Raw genomic sequence first — 12024 nt, 5'->3', positions numbered from 1 at the left:
TGGCTTTGCAGTTTGGTGATTTGCTCTCTTTTGATGTGTTGCAACTTTTGGATTTGATTTATGACTCTTTTTTTTGGTTTGTGCACAATCCTAATCTGGTATTTATGATTAAGACTATATATGATGGTGGTGGTAGGTCTTGAACACAGGATCTCAACCACCACCTTAATTGCTGTTATGATAAGAAGGCGCTATAGAGTTAATGTAGATGTCATCAACATTGTAGAATATAAAAAAAACCTGAGAAAGCAACAAGGTGACAAGTGGAAGTAGAATCCTTTCCACATTGGGCAGTAGTAAGATATCAACATCATCAATCTTCAATCAACAATGACAAAAACAAAAGGTCACAAGCAGCCAAAACGGTAGTTTCACCAATTTGAGAAACAAACGAGCTTTACCAATTACCAACATCCACCCACCCCTCTAAAAGAAGAACAGGACATATTTTGTACTAATAATTTAACTATTGTGATTATCAAACAATCATTTGGTGTGTATTTAAGGTTTTCAAAGATTTCTAAAGTAGATTTTCAAGAAAGAAGCTTCTCGTTTCTCATAACAGTATAATAATACAGAATAGATTTTCAAGATTTCTAAATATGTCTCATTGAATCTCTCTTATTCTTTGAACTGCCATTCCCTACGGCACATGGGGCAATGTGCTTGAGAGCTCTGTGAATTCGCCCATTTTAGGATGCAATGGAGATGGAATGCATGGTTGCATGCACCCCAAACTGCAATATCATAGGATCAAAACAAAAATCATTATTTCCTGCCATAAGATTTTAGCAACTACTAGAAGAAGATTCAATTGTTTCTTTCCCTTGGTAAGTATAAGAATTTATTTAAGCGCAAAGGTAAAAAGGAAGAATACATACAAGAGGAACAAATGAAAGGGGGGAAAAGAATGCAATCTTTCACTAAATACCAAATAAGCTAACAACTTTTAAGGACATACAATATCAAATTAAGGAAATTACGAAGAAAATTCTCGACTCCTAGTTGAAAAACTACATCATGAATGTGATTCTCTATCTCTGAAATATTGTTACTTAACATGACTCAGAGGGATTTTTATTTTTTTCTCTCTGTGAATTCCATAGAGAGAAAAAAAAAGCATTACGTCACAGGTGTGTAAGTATACTACAAACCAAGTTCAACAAAAGAAAGTATTAGATACTTGTGATAGTTTTACTTCATGAGATGCCATATGTATTGGGGGAAGAACATGGGCTCAACCAGTTTTGGTTAGAAACTAGAGACAATCATAATTGTAAACCTCAGTTTGAAGTCATTTTAACTATCTAAAATAACTTAAGATACCCAGCTTGGACAGAAGTTTATATATCCTAAGAAGCTCTTTACTTATAAATGGCTCTCAAAAGGGATAGGCTTCTATGAATGTTGAGAAGCTCCAATCTTTGATATGTATCACTATACAGTAGTGTAGTAGTACACATGGTCTGAGTAGTACACATGGTCTGATACTACCCTGTCACCTTCTCTCTGTGGGAAGGCGTATTCTATCCTTTCTCTTATGGTAGTATCAAGGTTAATTAATACGCAAATCAGAGATCCAGTATCCATAACTTAACCAATACCCCCAATTTTAACACAGTTTTTTCTTTCTTTCTTTTTTTTTTTTTTTAAATTTTTATAAGTAATTGCAATTTATTAAAACTGAATACAAAACTTATAACAGTGAAGTGAAAAATAAAAAAGAGAATGATAAAGGATCCAAGCTGTGATATTAATGGCATAGACACAAGAAGTTTAGGAACTCCATCAAAGAAAATGTTGAAAGAGAAATTAACACATAGTGCACCACAACAAATTGGTTTTCCACCTGTTGCTCATTTAGTAGCGTGTTCTGTGAACAAAACCACGCTTACTGAAACCACATTTCCTTATTTGGATGTTTGGCAAGGCATTTGACCGCGAAAATGGTGGTCTTGAGCTCCAATTCAAAAACACTACTTTGGTGTTTTAAATATTACCATTGCAATTACAACCCTTTTTCCTAAACTGTCCTCTTCTTTTTCTCAAGACCCCAAGTTTAGCTCTTATAATCTGATCACATTTTTTTTATATAAAAAAATTGTTGTTTTTGGTAACTTACTCCTCATATAGCAGTTTTGATAAGAGCTAGTCAAACACAAAATTATTAAAACTGCACTTTTTAAAAGATTTTACCAAACTATCTCAACTTTTTCAAACAATCCATTTTCATTAAGCAATTATCAAAACCATAACCATTTTAGAGAGCACATTTTCAAATAGCTCTACGAAACTCACCTCCAATGTACATGCGCTATAAAAACTATAAAAAGATTACGTAGTAATGGGAACCAATCTGGGGGTTGTGCACTACTAACAATGTGCAACATGCCATAGTAGGGTCAGCATAAGATCCCATGGTAGTTGTCTGAAGCTCAAATATAGGAAGTTCAAAGAACCAATTAGAGAAAATCTAAATGCTCAAGCATTTAGGCTAACTATGCACTATATATTGTATATGCAATTGTTCCATAAAGCAATTCTGATTATGTATTGGATGCCGCATGACTGATTCAAGCAAGACCATCAGAAAATGTTCAAACATACAAAAAAGAAGGCATGGTATCCAGGTTTATTTTTTATTTTTTTCCTAATTATAAATTATAGGTCAACAACAAAAAACTTTGGGAATTCAACAGCAGAAGAAATAGTTGTAAAATGGCAAGACATGGAGACAAAGTGGAACATTGTTAAATAAGTTATGTACTTACTTAGTGGGCAATCATCCCAAGGGAGCTTACAATCAGGACAATAGCCATCAAAGACCATCCTACAAATCCCACATGTTTCATCCTGGGCATCCCAAGTCCAAGAAGCAACAGCATGCCGTCTACCATTAATACAAAGTTAAAGAATTATGACTCCGTAGGAACATATTTTTTAAATTAAAAAAAAAAAAAAAAAAAAAAAAAAAAAAAAAAAAAAAAACCGAACTTAATGTTCGCAGTGATGGAATTGCATAAAGATTTCCAAAATATGACAATTCTGAACAATCTTTAATATAACATAAATATTTTATCCAATCTAAAAACTTCAAGTTACAATTGTCTACATTTACACTTTAACACCTGAATCACATTATTAATTTTTTTTGATAAGTAAATAAATTTATTATAAGAGAAGTAATCCCAATACACTAGCTGTGTACAGAACAGAGCAGGGAAAATGGAAAATAAAAAACAGCTAGTAACTAAGAAATGTACGGTTCATTTAAGAAAATAATAAATACGAAAGAGATAAAGAGAACATCCCTATTTGAGAACCCCGGAAAATATTTGCAAAAGAGATTGAATCAAGGGAAAACTGCTTCCATAAATTGCTCAAGATATATGATATCACCAACAAATGAACTTCAAGTTTATACCAATAAGGTAATAATCAATATAATAAGATATTAGATCCCTTTGGAGAAGCTCCAATATCAACCATGTAAAATGGGATTGTCCTATTACTATCAAAACACTAAAACTAATCACATGGGGAACGATCAAATCAACTATATGCCCAAAATGGGAATGAGCTAGGGTTACAAACTATAATCTATAGTTTGATAATAGAGTTGATAATAAGAAGGAAAAATCTTAAATTTATCCACAAACTTAAATTGATTTATAGCATCAAGGGGGCCTTTTGCAATATGATCACAATTCAATGGACCGAAAATTTTATAATATCTGGAATTCATACCGAATAAATGTGAACTTAATACACATAAATGAAGTACAATCTGGGAAATTCAATAATCATAGAAGCCCAACAATTATCTACCATACTCGATGCAGAGGATGTTGGGTTACATGTGTGAGTGAAGTCCCACATTGAATAAAGATAAGAAGAATGAGTGGTTAATATAACATAATTGAGCACATATCCATTGGGCTTAGGCCTTTTGGGCTAAAGTGTGTCTCTATATGTTATATTAATTATTCAAGGAAGCCCCTTAAGGTGTTTATCTCCCCGACAGAGGATTCATCTTACTCCAATAAACATTCAAGAAAGCATACACTCTAATAATAATTATACAACTATATAAACAACATCAATCATTCAATATAAAGCGCAATGTCATGAAAAGGATACGTAAAATCTTGACTTTCATCCTTTCCTGCAAAACCAAAATCCCTTTTTCGGATAAAATACAATGCAGCTTATATAACAGAACAAGGGAAACATTGATACAAATGGCGATTGATATGAAAACATTGTCTATGTAATACAAAAGGTGACTGAAGGGAACAATGAAAACAGAGCCAAAGAACACAAATATGAAAACACTGTCTATCTAATACAAACGGTGACTGAAGGGAACAATGGAAACAGTGCCAATTATCAAGAACACTCTTTTAGAAATGCAAATAACACAGATATTAAAAATTTTCTGAGTAAACCAAGTGGTGATTGAAAGGAATAATGGAAAACAGTGTGCCAAATTATAAATTTTTTTAATGGAATTTCCAGTCAATAGATTATAAGGGGATAATAATGATATGGGAAACAACAGAAAACCAAAAGAAAACACCATTTGGTTGCTGAAAAAGTGTAGGAAAGAAAGATAAATCAAAATTTAAGAACTGGGTGTTTTCCATTTGGGAAAATAGAGCAACACAGCACATAAAGATTCAAGCTTTTTACTCATTTTCTCAGGAGACAAACGGAAATAAGAACTTTCAAAATTTCTAACAAGAGAGAGAGAGAGAGAGAGAGAGAGATAAAACCTACCTTGTTTGGTTAAACCGGCAAAGGATGACAATTGACAACAATGGATTATAGCAAAGGTATAGATCTGAGAGAAAATTGTAAAGATTTGAATTGAAGGGTTTTGTGTTTATAAAATTTCCCACTCTTTTTCACTAAGGAGTGTGGACTTTTTTGAGCTTTGTTGTAAATTGTAATGTTGTGCTTCACGAGCAAGACAGTGCCCTTAATCTTGCAATCATTAAACGGCATGTCGTAAGTTGGTTCTGCTAAATGATTATTTATTTATTTTTTTAAAAGCTTGGCTAAATAATTGATTATTTATTGTTGTATATTTTTTTCATTTACATTTCAAACACCCTACATTGAGAGAGAATAAAATAAAAGAATATATACTCTCTTTTTTTTCTTTTTTCTGAGAAGCTAATAGATATATACTTAATATATCATAATAATAATAAAATAAAAAATAAATATGTAATGGCCACTTGCTAATTGTCACTAACTTACTATGCTGTTATACATTCTCAAAAAAAAAAAAAAAAAAAATTTACTATGCTATTATATATATATATATATATATATATATAGTTGAGTTCAAGTTACACCTAGTGCAACTTTAAGCGATATTACATCACTTAATAACTTATTATTAGATACAAATTTTGACAAATATACCGTTGGATTACATTATATTTATATACTCTTTATGCTTGCAAAATTTCATGTTAATTAAAGACCACTAGTCATGTTATCAATCAATTGTTTAAATTCAAGTTATTGTAGTTTAAAATAATTCATAAAAAATGAGTTTATGAATCACGTGGTAAATAATATCCAATTGGCATGAAAATTGGCATGCATTTATGTTAAGCACATATAGAACATATAATTCAACGACGAGATTCTTAAAATATGAATTTAATAACAAGTTATTAAATGATGTAACATTACTTAGAGTTACACCAAGTCAAGTTACACCTGGTGTAACTTTAAGTAATGTTACACTATTCAATATTTTTTAATTAGATGCAAATTTTGATAAATCCGCCATTGAATTACATTATCTTTGTATATTTCGTAGGCTTGTAAAATTTCAAGATGATCAAAGATCAATAACCATGTCATTAGTCAATTATTTAAATTCAAGTTTTTATAGTTTAAAATAATACATAGAAAATGAGATTATGAATTGAATTATAAATAACATTTGATTCTCATAAAATTTGGCATGTATGTTAAGAATATATAAACCAATTAAGTAATCCAACAATGAGATTTTCAAAATATAAATTCAATAACAAGTTATTGAGTAGTGTAACATTTCTTATAGTTACATTAGATGTAACTTGAACACAACCATATATATATATTGCTATTTTGTTAAGGGGTAGCCGACTACTTTAGTTCTCTCAAAAAACTAAACGGGTGATTAAATGAAAACTAAACGGGTGATTAAATGAGGGGACATATAATATAACTCATCTTAGTCTATATTTAACATCATACATGGTCTCGTTTGCATTCATAGCTTGAAAATACTACTTGTCAATGTATATTTAGGGGGGGGGGGGGGGGTGTGGGCGCTTTTCTTTCATCTCAATTTTGCCCCAAACATATATAGAAAACCTCACTTTTGTAAATAAAAAGTGTGGACAGCCACATAAGTACATACCCTTTTTATGTCTTTTTCTAATTGAAATAAATTTGTTTGGTCCTGCATAAGACTCAAATTTGTGTTTTCATTGTTATTCACACCTTTTAATAGAACAATAATGTATAATGTGTGTACCATAGCCATACATTGACACACACTTTGCTATAATTGTCTTATATGGTAGATAGATAATTAACTATTTGGGCTCATTACTTACACTATTTTATTATTTACCATTTACAATTTTCAAGGTGGTTAGGATACAATTTTGAAGTACATTTTTATATTTTTAACATTTTTATATTAATTTATTTTAAAATCAAATTACTTGTTTCAATCTACATATTTTCATCAACTATTCATTTGGTTTTATTTAACTACTTATTTTTGTTTTCTTTTATTTTTATGTATGGAGAAATTTCAAAATTCCATAATAAATAATTGATTTATTGATTTTGTTATTAATATCAATTAATATTTTTTAAATTAATTTTTCTTTCAATCTTGCCCTCAGAACTAAAATTTTGGCTTCACCACTTTGCAGATTATGAAGTCTATTGGTGGATCGAGCTAAAGATTTATAGTATGATTATATATCTTATGCATTGTTTCAACTTTCAACACTCTATAATAAGATAATTTTTATGCCTTGTATAATAAGCTAGTGTTTAAAAAAAAAAAAAAAAACTTTGTCTTTATAAACACGTGGAGACCATATCACTTCCACGTTACAAAAAACATAATCTAAAATTGGTATCTTACACATTTTTTTATATAGTCATTAATACACATTCATTTATATATATTGCATATATGAAATTGCTTCATTACTTTAATTATTAAAAAGATATCACATTTGATGCATGAATGAGGCACAGCAAAGACTGATGATTCATTGTGTCAATGAGGTCTACACAATCATCCCCAAAAATCCAACGGTTATGACTATGAGTGAATCAATATTTCATAATGCAAATAAGATAAGCTGTCTCTCATCCAAAACAGAGAATCACATAGATTCCCCAACCAACTCACACTAATAAATTCTCTATATTGCATTACAGCAACACTATCCTCTGCTGAGATTTCATAATATCCTATATTGATAAGGATACAATTGTTGTGAGAGCACCCCCATTAATGACAAAATCCCTTCTCAACCCTCATATTTACAGCTCAAACTTATTGAAAAAAGCCCAATTGTTGCCCCAAATTCAACATGAATTGCAATGTGTGCACCCAACACAAACCATTAAGTGCTCATTAATATCTCCAACCAGGATATACAAGAGCAAAATCTTCTTGTATTAATCTACAATCTCTTGGAGCTTTATAAATAGCATAGTCTGCTTGGGGCAAGAAAGTATACACAAAAAAGAAAAAGGTTTCAACTTCCATATTGTTTCTTGTTATTGTTCGCCTTTTCTATCGGTCATGACTAGAAAGAAGGTCAAGCTTGCATACATCACTAATGACTCTGCTAGAAAAGCTACCTTCAAGAAAAGGAAGAAGGGGCTGTTGAAGAAAGTAAGTGAGCTGAGCACTCTCTGTGGCATTAAGTCCTGCGCCATTATTTATAGCCCATATGATTCTCAACCTGAAGTTTGGGCTTCCGAGCATGGCATTCAACATGTTCTTGGACTGTTCAAGAACATGCCTGAAATGGAACAGACCAAAAAAATGGTCAACCAGGAGAGTTTCCTGAGGCAAAGGATTGCCAAAGCTAATGAGCAGTTGAAAAAACAACAGAAAGACAACCGGGAGAAGGAGATGACAGAGGTCATGTTCCAAAGCCTGACTGGAAAAAGCCTGCACAACTTAACCATGATGGACTTGAATGATCTTGGGTGGTTGATTGATCAGAATTTGAAGAATATATATAGAAGGATTGGTCAACTCAACAAAGTGGCTCAAAAGCAAGTCCAAGGCGAACCAGCTGCTGCAAAAACAGAAGGAATGGTGGTGGGGAGTACTAGTACTAGTACTACTCCTGCAGAGATGAATAATGCGCAGCAGCCTCATGATCATCATCAGAGAACACCAGGTTTTGAGATGAACATGGACACCATGCAGAGGCAGCAATGGTTCATGGATATGATGAATCTCCCATTAGAGAACAACATGGGGTTTGGAGGAGATGAGATGATGCTGCCATTTGGAGATAACAGTCACAATGCTCTTTGGTCTAATGCCTTCTTCCCTTGATTTAAAAAAATATATATATTAAAGAATCATAATTTAGCAATTTCCATTATGTACATGTTTGGTGTTTTCATTAACGATGACACAGTTTTCTTTTGTGCGTTAATTATAAGTTCAATGTACTTAAAATTATGTTCAACTGTTGTTTATCATAATTATGATATTCAGTCTTATGTTGGTTCTTAAATTTGTCAATATATTTCTATTCAATCATATAATTTGAATGACCATCTAAGGTATTCAGTGTTCTTTCTTAGTTGTTTAAAACTAAATTAAACAAAACAAAAACTAGACAAGAGATGCACTTCGAAATCTTCTTCCAAATTTCTGTATGTAAATGTGCTTTATTTTTACGTCGCATTATTTGGTTGCAAGTTGCAACTGCAATATTCGCAAAATTTTCATTCAAAGGTTATCCATTTGACAAATATAGAAATATATTTCTCAATTCCAATATGGTATCAAAGCATTGGACACCCAGTTAAAAAAAATATAATAATAATAAATAGTATCAATTGTAACTAATATTATAAATAAGGAATTAAAATTAAGAGCCTTGTAAGATGTAGTTCAATGGATATCTTATAGTATTTCCAACGAAAACATTTAAAGTTCAAATCAAAAGAGTCAATTTTGTACAATATGCCGTTTTGGTTTGCCTAAAGGAATGAAATATTACAGGTCTACCGTTTTTGGATTACTGCTATATATATGTTTATATGTTTGTATTTATTTATGTAAGTATGGATATTAATTTTTATGTTTATCAACATAAAATTTAAAATTCACATATTTTATAAATCTAAATATTAGTCTAAGTACATAAACCGAATATATCAGCTTGAACATTTTTTTTCCCCAATTTTTTACAATTTTCTAACATTTTTTTAATTTTTTTTTTGTACCAGCCAAAATATCAATACCAGCATAAACGCCCAAAATATCCTAGTACAACCTGGTATTGTTTCACTACATTTGAGAGGTTATTGACTTAATAACGGATACGATATTTACTTCCATGATTTAAATCACCCAAACAATCAAGTTACCAAAACAGAATACAAGTAGTAAATGCAGTATGAGGGTACAGTACAACAATACAAGCGTAATAGACAGTAATATGGCCCAAGAGTGGGCTTGGGCCCTCACACACTAACACAGGGAATAACTCCAAGAGGCAGAAATGTAATTGACAATTGAGTTACGAATTTTGTTGTGTAGCATTTAAGGTTAAATTTCCATTGTTAAATGGAGCTAGCCTAATAAGAAAGTGAGGGTCTCGTGACTATTTAATAGAAAAAAATATATGATAGAAAACCATTTGCATGAAACATAAATAACCCATGTTTTAGACAATATTATTATTATTATTACAGTTCACACGTCTCATGTTACATGCTTTCTTGCACTATTTTATTAGTCATACATGAAAAAGTTTGCACTTCTTCTTCTAAACTTAATTCATACCTCAAGCCAGAGCACTCATACGGTGCCATTGCACAAAAACCTAAGCCACAAAAGCCAGGTCATGCCTATTTTGGTTCCCCTGCAGAATGCATGAAAAACTTAGGTTACTTACTATATGTGTTTATGCCTATATGGTAAGAAGTTAATTGGAATGCATTTTCCTTTGATCCATCCATTTCATTGTAAGTTAGTATCTGATAAGAATCTAATCTGTGACCTATTCAGATAGTTTTTGTCATTCAATTTTGTGAATCTATTTAGAGATATCAAGAAGGTTGCATATAATAATATCAATTAAATTAGATGTGGATTTGATACAACAACTTCATCCAAGCTTAAATTTTCAAATTATGAAGTTGATCAACTGATTAATTATCTGATGCATACAATACTTTCCATGTATTTGTACCAAATTGAATGATGCTCCTGTCATTTTTCATGTGGTAATTATCCACATATTTTAGATTTGTTCAAATTTAATGGTCGCCTTCAAAAATTGTATAATTTATGAAGCAAAATTGTTGTCTGAATCCTTTGGCCAAATGGTAGTTAGCCATTAAGGTTGGCCGGGGTTGAATGAGAATTTATGATGTATTATATGCAAGTATTGGCGAGTTCTTGGTAATGAAGAAGAAATGTGCCAATGAGTTATAGCTCAATTGGCACTTCCTTCTCTTATAATAATTAGTTGGAAGGTGAGGTCGTGAGTTTAAAACCTACTAGGTACGTTTGTAACATACCAATAAAACAAAATGAAACAAGTGAAATGTATTGTTTGTAAATTGTAATATGTGATTGCAACATATATTGGGCTGCTTTGTGAGGATATTTTGTGTTCTAAATGTTTCATAGATTTTGTTTCAATGAATTACTTGCATGAAAAGTAAAAAGGAACAAGTAAAACAAAAATGCAAAAAGTAGAGATGTTTAGGATGGGGGCATGAAGGTATCAATTTTGCATATACTAATTCAAAGATGCAGTTTAGGAACTGTAGGGTGAAAGATTGGTCTGGGGGAGTTTATTGACTTGATTCTGTGAATTGTTGAAGTCTATCTTAGTGACTTGACTTCAAATGAAGAATATCCCACATGCATATTGCGCACTCAACATGATTCCTTTCTAATTATTAAGGTAGTAAATGGAGGAATTAGAACTTTATTACTTGGAGTTACTTCCTAGATAGTGGTTATTGGCTATGATACTTGTACTTTAAATACATTGAATAATATTATATAGCACGAACCATTTCTTGGAGTTTAAGTAGGATCACTACATGTTAAGAGGCATCATTTCTACATGCCAGATTCCATAGCCATATTGATTGTCCATGATTTAAAGTTGTCCTCTGGGTGGAGGAGATTGAGTCCAAGACATTGGAAATTTGGAATACCTTTTAGAAGGCCCAGCAACTATGCAAGTACCTAATATCTATGGAGTAGCTTATATGAGAATTCTCTATATTTTTTGCATTATAAATATGAAATTTGCTCCCACACCTACACAATAACATGTTCCATATGACTATGGCTTTACAATTACATGACCTATACATCAAGCTAAAGACATGCATGCAGTTGCACACACATTCAATGCTTTCAACCACAATATATATCTTCATTCTCATTGTGCCATTATTGTTGGTTAATTGCATGGCATGTTGCTTGATTTATTTATTTATTTTTAAAAGGGCATCACAAAAGTATATATCTTCTGAATATAGTGCCATACATGTAAAACCTTGCCCAATTACTTTAGCTTAAAAATAGTAAAGAGATTTTCTTTGATTTAGTCATGGACAATGGATTTTGTTATTTGAATATTAGATAAAGTTCCTTAGCTGGAGAGCAAAATATATAGTTCCCACTCACATAGATATTTTGTAAAGTATTGTAAATGTGAAGAATCTTACATTTTTTTCTTTATTGAAATTTCAACATAGATA

General features: G+C 31.4%; 2 protein-coding genes across 2 annotated transcripts; one reads left to right on the top strand and one right to left on the bottom strand.

Moving 5' to 3' along the window:
• Window positions 1-263: 263 nt before the first annotated feature.
• On the bottom strand, window positions 264-4881 carry LOC115982763 (anaphase-promoting complex subunit 11-like). Its single transcript, XM_031105476.1, has 4 exons — window positions 4780-4881; window positions 4141-4207; window positions 2772-2890; window positions 264-737 (listed from the first exon to the last, which is right to left on the bottom strand). The coding sequence occupies exons 3-4, from the start codon at window positions 2827-2829 to the stop codon at window positions 622-624; spliced, it is 174 nt and encodes a 57-aa protein (XP_030961336.1). The 5' UTR covers window positions 2830-2890; window positions 4141-4207; window positions 4780-4881; the 3' UTR covers window positions 264-621.
• A 2813-nt stretch (window positions 4882-7694) lies between these two features.
• Window positions 7695-8617, top strand: LOC115978839 (agamous-like MADS-box protein AGL80). The gene has a single exon (XM_031100713.1). The coding sequence runs from the start codon at window positions 7847-7849 to the stop codon at window positions 8615-8617; it is 771 nt and encodes a 256-aa protein (XP_030956573.1). The 5' UTR covers window positions 7695-7846.
• The last annotated feature ends 3407 nt before the right edge of the window (window positions 8618-12024 follow it).

Source organism: Quercus lobata, chromosome 3 (genome assembly GCF_001633185.2).
Source record: "Quercus lobata isolate SW786 chromosome 3, ValleyOak3.0 Primary Assembly, whole genome shotgun sequence".
In the NCBI taxonomy this organism is placed as follows: Eukaryota; Viridiplantae; Streptophyta; class Magnoliopsida; order Fagales; family Fagaceae; genus Quercus; species Quercus lobata.
Note: the sequence above shows the minus strand (reverse complement) of the source record. Positions and strands in the feature narration are given on the sequence as shown.